Source organism: Camelina sativa, chromosome 11 (genome assembly GCF_030686135.1).
Source record: "Camelina sativa cultivar CO46 ecotype springtype chromosome 11, ASM3068613v1".
Lineage (NCBI taxonomy): Eukaryota > Viridiplantae > Streptophyta > Magnoliopsida > Brassicales > Brassicaceae > Camelina > Camelina sativa.
In genome coordinates this window covers 5,905,151-5,919,069 of record NC_141890.1, presented here as the reverse complement: position 1 = coordinate 5,919,069, position 13,919 = coordinate 5,905,151, and the positions used below count along the sequence as shown (strand labels likewise).

Sequence of the window (13,919 nt, the reverse complement as noted above, 5' to 3'; positions counted from 1 at the left end):
AGAACATTACAAAACATGTCGAAGTTTACTTCTAACTAATTTCATTCCTTATATATATATGGCAATGAGGAAGTTTATATATGTGAGAAAATGTTGAGTTTATTTAAGTGATTTACGACAAAACAAAAAAAATTTGAAATTTAATTTACTGTATACATAAGGGAAAGTAGAATGTAACTGTTGACGTGGAGGGATTTGCATCGAACATATAAGAGATGAGATGGTCCAACATTCATTTACAACTTATCCATCTGTCACTTTGTAACCCTAATTTTAACCCCTTCACTTTCCTATATAAAACCTCCCCAAGTACTAAACACTCTTCACTACTCTCTCCACGAAACAAAAACAATAATAGAGTTAAGTTACAAAAAAAAAAGGTAAGGAAGAGAGATGGCAATTAGGTGTTTAACTGTAGTCGTCCTCGCTGCTCTTATGGTGACTCAAGCCGTTACCGCAACAAGACCGGCTCCAACCAAGAATGTCGGAGCTGGTCTTGACGACCAAAAGAATTTTGTGGCTTTCGGTGGCATCGGCGGAGCTGCTGGAGTTGGTGGAGTGGGTGGTATTGGAACTGGTCTTGGTGGTGTTGCTGGTGGAGTCGGTGGTGTCGCCGGAGTCTTGCCTGTTGGTGGCGTAGGAGGCGGAATTGGTGGTCTAGGCGGTGGTGCAGGTGGTCTTGGCGGTCTAGGTGGTCTAGGTGGTGGTTCAGGTTTTGGTGGTGGTTCAGGTCTTGGTGGTGGTTCAGGTCTTGGTGGTGACTCTGGACTCGGCGGTGGTATAGGTGGACTCGGCGGTGCAGGAGGTATAGGCGGTGGTGGTGGTTTGGGTGGGGTTGGCGGTGGAAGCGATTGCGGTGGCGTAATTCCTCACCATTGATGTTAAACGTGTTTATTTTTTTCTCTGCAAACCAAAGATCGGTCGAAAGGTTCATAATTATTAGTATGTTTTAAGTTTTATTATCGATGTTTACGTTTTGTTTGTTTTCTATATATGTTTGTTTTTGGTTATGCTGTTTGTTATTATTACTTGAGAACCTTGTGCTATCAATAAATAGTGTATTCTGTTTTTGTTTCGTATTACTTGCTTGTGCTCCAAGATATTGAAATAGTTGCAGTTTGCATGCAGCAATATTATCAAACTTAATTCTCATCTGTCGAAGTTGTCAGAAAAAAAATCAATATCTTGTTTCATTCGTGACAATATGTAAAGAAAAGACGCTAATTTTTTTTGTCAAGAATTATAAACGAGATTATCTTTACCAAATTAATCATGTATATACGTCAAAGTTTTATATTTAAGCAGTTTAATACATGTTGTGGACAGTGCACAACAAACACTGTTAAACTTTTGTATTTTCTTCTGAACCAAATCTAACTGATTTTTCTTTAACCAGTTTTAGAGGTTGAAAAAAAAATGTGTATCTGTTGAAACAATACTGTATCAAGTATCAACTATCAAGGTATCAACAGACTATAGAGACTCGAAATTTTTCGTCGGTGCAGTATCTTATGATGTGATATACTAATGTATACGTAGTATAAATGTATTTAGTTTATCTGTTGTGCATTAATATATTACATACATAGTATATAGACATGTAACATGTTGACAAAGAAACTATGATATAGACATATAATGTAAGTTTAGAAGTATTGATCTATTATTTTATTTACAAATTTATAATGTCTGTTTTCAGAAACAGACAAGCTAGGACCAATTTAATTGTAAAATCTATAGAATTTTCTTTCAGTGAGTAATAGAAATTTAATTCAGTTACAACCACCAATAGGTAAATGCATGTGTAGTATAGTTAGCTCTCAACGAACGAAATACACTTACTACCAACATAACGATTAAGTAAACTTTCATGTTTCTCCAATGGAATTGTACCAAAATTCACTTTGTAAAAGAGGAGGCAAAAAATAAATTAAAAAAGATTGAATAAATTACAAAAAGAACTTGAAAAATAAAATAAAACCCATCATGTAGTTTCCACAATATATATTGCCCATTATAATAAATATGGTTTTAACATTTTAACAATATGGTTTGACCAGCTCAACCACTTGAACAGTCAGGACGGAACGTTAGTTACCGCGTCACAACCAGTTATTTTCTGAAGTAAATATAAACTTAAAGTTGATATCAGAGTGTTTGGTTATAGCATTTACGATTGGCATTAACTATCTACACCGGCCTATGTTTATTGTTTGTGGTCTCTCCGCCTTTAAAAGGACCCAACATATCTCCCAGATTTCGGCAAGGCAACAAACATATTTTACTTAAAATCTTATCTACCTTATTAAAAAAAGTTACCGTTCTTGACTATGGCGAAGTGGTTTTTCACTATCTTCTTGGTTTTTGCCCTAGCCTCTGCTTTAGCTTGTAATGCAAGAAATGTCCCAGCTGGAAGCCTCTCTGACCAGAAGAACTACCTCGGTTATGGTGGCGGATATTCTGGCGTTGGAGACAATGGTCTTCCGTTCAGTGGCGTTGGCGGAGGTGTGTCTGGTCCTGGAGGTAATCTTGGTTTTGGAGGATTTGGCGGCGCTGGTGGCTTAGGCGGTGGTTTGGGCGGTGGACCAGGCAATGGATTAGGCGGTGGTGGCTTAGGCGGTGGATTAGGCGGTGGAAGTGGGATTGGTGCTGGAACCGGTGGAGGAAGTACCGGAGGATTTCATTTCCCTTGAGTTTGTTACATTGGTATTAAGGTTTCGTACGGTCCTTGAGCTAGGTCTAGCTTAAGAGTCATGAATAATCTATCATATCTTTTTAGGGTTGGACTTTGAGATTATCTTAGCTTTAACGTGCGTCTTAAGTTATTATGGTGTCTTTGAATCAGTCTCGTACGTGTCTTGTAGTGTCATGGCTTGGTCCATTTTCAAATTCTACATTTGACTTTCTTAGTGTCTCACTCGATGAGTTCATGTCAACATATATGATTATTTTTTCGTCATTATTATAGCTCTATTTATAGACTTTTTAGTAGCTCTGATGACCACACACAAAAAAAAAAATAGCTCTCTACAATATATATATATATATATATATATATATACGTCTTGTAACGTACTTGGAGGTATTTTTTGGAACGTACCTGGTGGCCCGAGTTATTTGAAGCTCGACCAAGGTGTTGACTGGTTCTCCTGCTACCTCCTGTAAATGCTGTGTTTGCGGGTGGTAGTGGTTGCTAGCGATTGGAACTAATCACATAAACCGTTTTCAATCGCTCCTAATCGTTCCCAACCGCTTTAAACCACTGAATTTCAAACGTTGTTTCCCGTAAGCGTTTGCGTTTGCGGACGATTGCAGTTGGATTTTTTTTTTTTTTTTGTAAAAAAACTTAAAAGAAATCAATGATAATGAAAATTTTTTTTGTTATATTTTCTATCTAACCATTTTACTCATTAAGGATGGGAGAAATTGAAGTACGAATACGATTGCAGAGATTATAAAATAAACAATTAGAAGAAAATAATATTTCAATTAACAATAACCCGGAAAACTTAATGTAAATTTAATGGCACATCGCACATAAGTTTAAAAAAATCTAAATAAATATAATATTTCATCAGAAATTTAAGAAAATAAGATTATTTTGAAAAATATTAAAACAAATCACCAGTGACTCTTCTGAGCTCTCACTTGACTATTCCTATCGATGCAACTACTAACCCACGATCTAAGAGAAAAGAGAAAAGATCTACAATCTAAAGCATATGTTTTGTCATTTATCAAATTACTTGATTAAATTTTTGGTGAAAAGCCAAATGCATAAAGGAATAAATATTTCAATATGATTTTTTTTGAATAATTATTATTTTAATAAATTTTAATTATAAATCAAGTTTAATAAAAAAATTTGGTGTTTTTTAACATTTATATATTAGATATCACATTTATTATGTTCCAACCGCTATTGCACCCGCTGGTCAACCAGTCGTAAACCTTCCACAAATGCACCAATTTTAAACCGCTAAACCAGTCGTTCAAAACGCTTAATAACGCTTGAAACCGCAATCACCCGTTTTCGCAATTTCCCGCAACCGCAACCGCAACCGCAGCGTTTGAACCCCTAAATACGATGGAAATAAGTTTAATAAACAAATGAGTACGTAAACTAAAAACAAGCTAAAACTTGTTTTAATTGAGTTTTTTTCGTTTAATTTGACAATTAATATATATATGTAAGTATGTAACGAGGAGTTAACAAAACAAAACAAACTAAAATAATACATTTATCTGACTGTTAACTCACTTACATATTTTAACTTGAAAATTCTCGGTTAAGTAATTTTAATAAATTTTCGTATAAATTAATTATTAAGAACTTAAAAGGTGCTGGCTTGGTTAGGTGAAAATATTAAAGTTGAAAGTAGTGAGTTCCAATTTAAATGGGAGCCTGACAAACAGTCAAACGTTATATTTATTACAGAACATTGCAATTCAAAACTTCAAAAGACTGTTCGTGAGGTAGGTTTTGTGCATTTACTCCCCCTTTCTCTCTCTATCGGCCATCACAGACCCTGGCTCAGGTGGACATTAACTTACATACTGTATATAAATCTAACTAGTCAAATTCATAAAGAAATTACGATTTTATATAATTTTAACACACTTCTAAACATTTCAAGGCTTATATTATATCCATATACATTCACAAGAACGTGTCTGTTAAACTGGATTTTAAACCCAACACAAATTGATCCGACTAGAGATATCAAAAGGTACTAGTAAACCACCTTTTTCACCGAGTCGTCATTATTTATAACGTTGGTTAAATTCGGAGTTATGATCAAACCCGTCCGGCTATATATGTTAATTGAACTAGTTTTTTTTTTTTAAAAACAAAAATACAAAAGTTCTTCACAAAAACCACATGAGAATGAGGCTAGTGAATACAAGAGAAGAGAGTACGTGTTCCAGAGTAGTCGTATACGATCACACGAAGGAAATATGTGTCATTTCTTTTTGGACAAAGAGGGACAGCACAACACGGTTCCTAGCCATTCTTTTTTTGGAATAACAAACAAAGATTTCCTTCGATCCTGTCTTGATCCCATTTACCTCCTAAGGGTTTCAGATTAATCTCGAGGGTATTCATGATCTATTCATAATGATAGGAACTAGAGAATCAATATTTTGTGATTACAAACAAGATTTTCATTGTAAATTAACCTTCATAAATTCGGTTTGTTATAATGCATGGTATGCATTGCAATTAAAACTATGAATCAGAATGCATTTGCTTTCTGGATCAAGTTAAGTTAATTTTTTTCAATAAAAGTTTTGCATCCATGAAAATTATCATCAGAAACTAAAATTTTATAGAAAAGATATTATGCAACATTATTGTTTGATATATTCTTACACCCATCAACATAAATCTTAAACATGTGATATAGAAGGTTTTACAAAACAAGCACATGTTTCTTTTATGGAGTCCGGATACCATTTGATGCATTTTCCGCCTAGAAATTGTGATTCAATGCATGTTTGACTGCAGTCCCGAATCTCCAAACAAGGACCTATTGGAATCAGCTTACTCCTATCTTCAGCTTCCGCAAGATCTGGGTTTATATTTTGGAAACAAGTTAGTGAATTACTATATAAAAACACATAGAGAGAATCACATTAAAACATAGATCTCTCTTTTGGTTTATTAATTACAATACAATATCCCAATGTCTTGTGACAAAAACACTGTATATATATGATTGATTCAACTATAATAATAATGAATAGAGAAATGATATAGTGTCAATTATACAAAATCTAAAATTTACAATCTAATTTTCAATACATGGAGTCAAGAGAGCAGCCAAGCACAAAAACACAAAGAAAAAGCATTTGCTTGAAGAAGCCATTCTGGTTCTTTGATTTGCTTTTGTTTGTTTTTTTTTTGTTTTTTACTTTCTTATGACATCAAATAGTTCAAACCTTTTCACTACATGGATATAGGAGTGTACGTAGTTTCCTATATATCATTTCTCAGAATATTTGGATTAGTATTTATTTATCTGCTATACTCGGGTATCATCTTATTGACTAAGACTAAGAGTCATACTTATTAGCTTTGATTACTTGTTATGGACTAACTTACTAGTTTAATACTCCCTCCGTTTCAAAATATATGATGTTTTAACTAAAATACGCAGATTAAGAAGTTTTTACTTTTAACAAGTTCAACCAATCAGAAACAATACTGCATAATATAAAATACTAAAATAATCTAAAAGTTGCACAGAAACTTGAAAGCATCCTATATTATGAAACAAAAAACTTCTCTAAAACATTTTATATTTTGAAACGGAGGGAGTAGTATTTTTTTCTGGTCAACTACTTTTTTTTTGGGTTAAAATTTTAACTTGATTATTAGGTAAGTATTTATGAAGAAATATATTGAGACTATTTATTTACAAGAATCTTTTCCAAAATATATTGTATATATGGATTAATGTTTATTTATGCTATACTCGGTAGGATATACTTATTGAGTACTCAGAGTCATACAATTTATTTGCAATGTATATCACTGCCATGGTTATGATCCTGCCCCCAAATTACTGCCCCCAAATCACTGCCATGGTTATGATCCTGCTAGTGTATATCACTTCAGTGTGTTCCTTGGCACTGACTCTTCTACCTACGGCACTGTGTCTTTTGACCGTGACCTTCCTGTCATCTCTCGAGACCCTCAAAGATGTCCGATCCTGCAACCATGATCCCACATGTCTCCAAGTGCTCTTTAGCACTAGTTTTATAGCCCTCATGGAGTCTCGCTTGATCTCTACCTTACTCTTGTTTATCTTTATGGCTTTGGAGAAAACTTTTATCTGTATTTGTATTTGTCTTAACTCTAGGATACTTTATCCCTTCCTTTGTAATGCTTCTGTTTGAATGAATAGAATCATTGTTTGTCCAAAAAAAAAAACAATTTATTTGCAATAATCTTTTCCAAAACAATACAAGTATATTTTCGTCATTTTGTTATTGGATTTCAACAACTCCAATTATATTGTTATAGATTATACTAGTGTAACGTAAAAAGCTGTAGTACTTAACCAAAATGTGTGCCAAAAATTAATATACTAAAAGTAGGTGTTTATTAAACACTATTTTATTAGAATTTAGAAGTAAATACGATCGACCATGCTGAAATCCCAACAACAGTTACGTTAACAAATTTATTATTTGTATACAATTAACCTTGTTCGATTATAGATTTCAAATTATACCGGTCATAATCAGAATCATATTTGTGTCCATCATAGACTATATAAATTCAAAACTAATAGCTAAACCACAATCTAAATTATAATCTTCTTTTTCTTAATATATATTATAATAATCTAATTTGATCATTATGTAGGATAAACCTTTCAGCTTCAATTCTAATTAACCTGCGATTCTGTAAATGATTTACAGCATGACTCTTCATTAATGCAATGCAATAACATCAAAATTTAATAAAACATCAATTACCGTTTCACTCTTCCATTATAAAAAGAAAGTAGCATTATCATATTCCTCTTAAAGGTTTTCTATCAGATACAAAAATATGAATCACATCAAACAATTTTTTTTGGCAATCTACATATTTCTAGCCGTAACATGCCAAGATCATGTTTTAGCCAGCAGAGCCACGACGAAAGACATCATAGTCCCAAAGATTTCTGAGTGGCAAGTCACGGTGGTTAACGGTTTGACCACTAATGAAACTCTTTTCATCCATTGTAAATCTAAGGAAGACGATCTAGGTGAAATTAGCCTGATCAGATTTAGAGATCGATTTTCTTGGAACTTCGGAGAAAATGTGCTTCATTCAACTTTGTTTTGGTGCTATATGAGCAAAGATGATGGTCATATGAATGTAAACGTGTTTTGGGATGATGTTATTTTGTTCCATAGATGTGGTTGGAAGAATTGCGTTTGGACCGCAAAGACTGATGGCCTTTATCTTTGGTATTATGCGAGCGGTGAAGATGTATTGTCGGAGAAATGGGAAGTTGGATGGTGAAGACATATTTCTGCATTTTTGGTTATTTTCTTATTATATGTACCTTGTTGACTTTGGATGAAAAATCTTGCTGAAGTAATAAAAAAATGTCATAAATTTCTCTCCTATTTTGGATTCTCTTTTACATATCTATAATCTCTATAATTGCTGTAAATAATATATATATATATATAATCACTATAATTTAGGATATGTAACTGCATTTGGTTATGGCTTTATTATACATGTATGAAAGTAATTTTAATTATGATATGAGATAGGGTAAGGTGGATTTAGTTAGTGCTGAACTGCGGACTATAGGATTTAGATTCAGTATTTTGCTATTAGTTAATTTTCTTTATGATAACTTTTTGTAGATATTATAAATATTTTAATTAAATATGTGATTTGTGTTAAATTTGGAGACTAGATATATAATTGTTAATTTTTATTTCGGTTTATGTATTTGATTAAAAGTATGTGGTTCCGCACACAGGAGCGATTATAAACTTCATCAATCTATTCAATATGCTTTACGATAATATTGTTCAATTAAGTTGTGCATTTGTAAATATGAACTAGGATTTACATGGTGTACCACCATGAGTTAATTTTTTTAATTAATTTAATTTATATAATTTTTATGATTTTGTACTATACGTATAGTTTCTTGAATTTACATAATAATGTTATAGTGTTTTATATATTAGATTGATATTCTTGTATTAATTTATAATATGTGTTATTAAATGTATTTGGGTCAAGCTCATAAAAAGAGTAAGATCTAAATAAAATATCACCCGTGTTGTAGCATAAAATAAAATATTTTAAATTTAAATGAATGTCGATCTAAAACAGTTCCACCATACGTATATCCCTGTCTAGTGATATTTTTATACTTTATAAGTTTGAATGTTTATAATATTTTAAGTTTTCAAAAATTTTAGAATTCTTATATCTGGCATAATAACTAAACGATATACTAACAACCCGCCGAACAAATAATTTGATGAACCTTTTTCATCTAAAATTTTTGTAATTTTAAATTTGAAAATAGTATATAAGTATATTATTTTAATGCTAATTAATGTATTTTTTTTGGACAAACATTATGTAATGTTTTAATTCGAAAAGATTGTTTAGATACCCTTTTAATTTTCCAAATGGTGGGTGTTAGCCCTTGGAAAACCCTAAATCTAGTGTTTCCTGAATTCGCGAATTGAGACTTGTTACTTCCAAATTCGAAACCTAAAAACCTCTATTTGTCAGAGAATTTTAGAGACCCATCAAATTATATGTTCACTCCAATCGTCGTCATCTCATCTCAATCATCTGTTTCATATCTACTTAACCCGATGAGTTAATTTTCTTCTGTTTATCTAAAACACTTTGCAGTATCAATGAATTCACTGGTTCTCTCTTTTGCTTTTCTAATCCAGCACTTTCACGACGCATTTGTTTTGAGTTATTACATACTTAAGATTCGAATTGGCGTGTGTTTATCATCTCTTTAAATAATATATGAGTGACTTGAATTTGTGAAGTATGCTAATAGTTGTTTTTGAGTATTGAAACATAAAATATCGTATATATCCATATCATTTGCATTACTGATTTAATCATAGTTTATTGGACTGAGTTCTTATTCACAAATTCCAGCGATAGTGAGAGCGAGAGAAGTGAACATAGCCCCTTTTATCTGCCAAACGTGGTGGAAGAATATATCAACCGTCCCTGAAATCCTCTTCTTTTCTCAATCTACTCCAAGATTTGGATACTCATTTATCTTCTCAGCAATATGATGTCTCGTAAGTATTCCTTCATCAACTGGATATTTTCTTTGAAAACCTGGTTCATGCGAAACAATTCATAAAGATATGTAACTGGGAGAATTTTGATGTCGATTTGATGTCTCATTTATACAGATGAGGAACTCACATAGGTAGCTACGAAGGAAGCCTTTCCGGTACGTTGCCACTTGCCAAATTGTTTATTGATTTGTATTCTTCTTTTGATGTCATTAGAGTGTGAGAACATGGAGTGCTCTTGTTGTCAACATAACTCTTGGTAAATAAAAACAATTTTTTCTTTCGAGTTTGATGCATTTTGGTGGTGTGATTGGATACTATATATAGTACCCGACTAAATGGTAGGGTTTCTTTTAGGTTTCCTATAAATTCTTGATGATCAAGTTTAAAAGAGATCGGAAGATATTCAAATTGAAGATTTTGGGAATAGCTGATTAGGCATATGCTTCTTATATGCTAACTTTTAAAATTATGTTAAAAACATCTTTACAATCAAGAATCGTATATATCATAATAGAACGGCGAGATTAACGTACCTTATTTATAGGAGTAGATTTACTAACAACCCGCATTCCATGCGTAATTGTTATTGGCTTTAATTTCAGTTTCTAAAAACAAATTGTCCTGTAAAGATTCGTCCACAACAATCATTCAATTTAGGAATTCGGTTTAATATACTTTCATATATAGTTGAGACGACTGAATGATTGAGTTGGATCCGAATCATTGATTTTGGGTTCTAAAGTCTTAAATTGAACCGACCCGTTTACAATTAGAGGATGACACAAATTTGTATTCCAAAAATGTTAAGATAGATTACGTATCCGAACGCATTAGCATGGACAATTTTTTTTTTTTGCTTATGAATTGACATTGATAAAATAATATCATTATTGAAAATTTATTTTGGTATTATTTTTTTTAATTAAAACATTGTAACACCCATACATGCAATATCCTAAATAGATTATACATGAGATTATGAATAAATACAAGCACACATTTTAGCACCAGATTTATATTGGAGGCATTTTCCACCTAATGGATATCTTAATTCTCTGCAATGCTTATTGCAGTCCGGAAATTGTGAGCAGGGGCCTTGTATAGCGAATCATTTCTGAGCACCATTAACTTTGAGCATAGACTTCGCGCATACTTCACCTATTATTTTCCGAAAATTAGCGTAGTATTCACAAAGTAAAAATGTTATTGGATATAATGACGAATAACACAATGTATTGTAACAGTAGAAGTGTATGCTATATGCTAAACTACATATATGGAGATATAATATACATTAATATATCTAATAGAAACAATTAGATGCGGTTTACTAGTTAATTTTAATACATGATTCTTGCTCGTTTGGTACTTAATAATATGTCAATGTCTTGTAAAAAGGAAAAAGAAAATCATATAAATTAAATTATATGTTTTTTTGGCATACCTGGGGTGAGAAGAACTGCAAGACATAAAAACACAAGGAAGACGCTGCAGGATGAAACCATTTTTTTGTTTTGTTTATTTTAAAAATATTTTCTGATGAAATTAAATTGTACTCAAATCCTCCACTAATATATGTATTTATAGAGAAAGATGGTGGGTTTATACTTCAAATATATATTTCCTAAATAAAACTGGATTCTCTTTTACTTATAATATCTATAAGATATGTTACTACATTATGCTATCAACTCTTAGGTAGTGAATGGTAACACCATTATTCGCGGAATTCAAACAAAAAATAGAAAACCACTAATAAGTTACTATTCACAACTTCATTTTTTTATTTGCGTTTTTCCTCATTAAAAAAATTGTGCAGTGTGCGTTATTGTAGACAACCATAATTATACCTAAAAGATCAAAAACGCAATTCAATTTTTCAAGGTAGACAATACCCAGCGTTTTAGCAAATACGCACCCAATGTTTGAAAAAACATTTAACAATAATAAAATATATGAATAAACTTAAACATAAAACACAAATTAATATCATACATAATTTCTCTCATATCACTTCTAAAAAAGTTAGTTTTCTTTTTTCATTCATGTATCCATTATTATTTGAAAGTGCTTTTTATATAGTTGACTTATTATTATTATTAGATCAAAACTATGAGCTTAATGTGTAGTTATGTAATTTAGTTATGTCTAAGCAAATAACTAAGGGCATCTCCAACCCCACTCTATTTTAGAGTCAAAAATCTATTATAGAGCAATATAGAGCAATCTGGACCAAATATTGCTCTATATAGAGCAACTCTATTCTCACCTCTATTTTTTTACACTAACTCTTACTCTATTATAGAGTTACTCTATTTTAGAGGAAAAATAGAGATATACATTGGAGATGGTCTAATAAATGAGATTTCATTATATAAACAAACAATCAATAGCTTATTAGATTAGATCTATAATAATAATTATTATAACTATTCTGAATTTTCAGTAATATGTATTTTATCATAAATACAAAATTATGTGTAAATATAATTGATTTAGCAATATGTATGTATTTTAACATATATATATATGATATTATTGTGAACCGCAAATTTATTTTTACCAATCAAACATTTATGTACCGCTTATTTTGTATTAACCGCACTTGTTCCGCAAATTTATTTCTCCTGCATGAACCCCAGTTGAACCGTACCGCACTACTAAATCATTTGTCCCGCAGAACCAAATACGTTGTTACCATTCGGAGCCTTAATATCTAAAAGATATGTTACCACATTTGGGTATTCAACTCTTAAGATTCACTTTTATTCTTATTTTTATATATTTTTAATATCGTAGACCTTTTTCAAAATATATATTTATCTCAGATTTTAATATACTAAACGAGTTTTGCTGTAATTGCTAGAGTGGCAATGAATTTACTTTAGTCATTTGCAGGATGAAGCCAGTTTGCAGAATTGAAATAAGACGGAGAAGTGACAAGAAAAAGACATCTTATTTCATTATCTAGTATGATAGTTTAAAATATAAGTATATAATTTTAAATTAAAATCCAACAAAAAAAAGTGTGAGCAACGGATCTGACTAATGGACTAATATGTGTTTGGGATGACTCAATACATTAACGGGTGATATTAAATTTGATATTTTAGAAAATTTGTTGGAATTTTAATATTTTTAAATTTTGAGAGATTTGAGTGTTTTTTTTGTGTGCATCCAATATTAGATTAGAATTAGAAAGTTACAAGAAGATAAAGCCTATTCGGACACTCCCGAACAGCAAACTTGAAAGATAAATCAACTAAAGCATAAATCAAACATAGAGACAGAAACTTGAAAAAGCTTGATAAGACACCAGGAGAAGTATTGAAACTAAATATCACAAGAACATCCATGAAAGAAGTAGCAATCAATACATAAACATCGACTGGAAAAGAACTAGTCACCATAAATTGTGACGTTAAAAGAACTGCCTCACACACGGACAGGTTGACGCCGGAGAAGTATCCGGTGAGCAAAGTTCGCTGGAACAGAGCAGAGGCTAAGCCAACAGAGATGGTTTTTGGCTGGACGCAAACAGGTAAGGTTACATCAAAGAAGTATTTGATGAACCAATTCTGCCAAAAATGGGCAGAAAAATAACCAGCAACAGTGGTTCTAACCTGGAGACCAACAGAACTAGTCTCAACTGCAATTAAAGGGAGGCCGGAGTAGTATCCGGTAAAATCGGAGAAGTATCCGAAATTTCCACCTTTCAACAAAGTGATTCAAAATAAAGACCAACCTTAAGCAAAGAGAAGGGGATAAGCTGCTGGAGAAACACAAAAGGAGGGGTTGAGAAGAGGACTGATTCATCAACCAAGAGAAAGGGCCAGCCCCAAACAAGAGACCCACTTAGATGGATGAACACCTTCAGGGGATCAACGAGAGGGGGAGGGGGGGAGGAGGAGAGAGAACCACTCTCCATCAAACTCACTAGGAAGACGGGAATCATAGGACGGCAACAACCAAGTTGAAGTTAACTCGTCGTCTAGAAGATCTGGTGGTTCTGGCGGATCCGGAGGAGACAATAAACTCACCCGCAGCGCTAAATCTGGTGGCCTTGGACAGGAGGAACCCATTGAGAGCAGGAAAAGCTGAACCAT

At 32.3% G+C, this 13,919-nt stretch overlaps 3 protein-coding genes and 1 pseudogene across 3 annotated transcripts; 3 read left to right on the top strand and 1 right to left on the bottom strand.

The window, feature by feature from the left end:
- Positions 1-243: 243 nt before the first annotated feature.
- LOC104721974 (uncharacterized) lies at positions 244-1,079 on the top strand. Its single transcript, XM_010440059.3, has one exon. It carries the CDS (start codon positions 394-396, stop codon positions 877-879), a length of 486 nt encoding a protein of 161 aa, XP_010438361.1. The 5' UTR covers positions 244-393; the 3' UTR covers positions 880-1,079.
- Positions 1,080-2,220: 1,141 nt separating this feature from the next.
- Positions 2,221-2,917, top strand: LOC104721973 (uncharacterized). Its single transcript, XM_010440058.3, has one exon. The coding sequence runs from the start codon at positions 2,331-2,333 to the stop codon at positions 2,691-2,693; it is 363 nt and encodes a 120-aa protein (XP_010438360.2). The 5' UTR covers positions 2,221-2,330; the 3' UTR covers positions 2,694-2,917.
- A 2,390-nt stretch (positions 2,918-5,307) lies between these two features.
- Positions 5,308-5,908, bottom strand: LOC109127607 (putative defensin-like protein 31). Its single transcript, XM_019232593.2, has 2 exons — positions 5,807-5,908; positions 5,308-5,573 (listed from the first exon to the last, which is right to left on the bottom strand). Exons 1-2 carry the CDS (start codon positions 5,868-5,870, stop codon positions 5,392-5,394), a joined length of 246 nt encoding a protein of 81 aa, XP_019088138.1. The 5' UTR covers positions 5,871-5,908; the 3' UTR covers positions 5,308-5,391.
- A 1,636-nt stretch (positions 5,909-7,544) lies between these two features.
- Positions 7,545-8,092, top strand: LOC104717296 (S-protein homolog 1 pseudogene; annotated as a pseudogene).
- Positions 8,093-13,919: the final 5,827 nt, after the last annotated feature.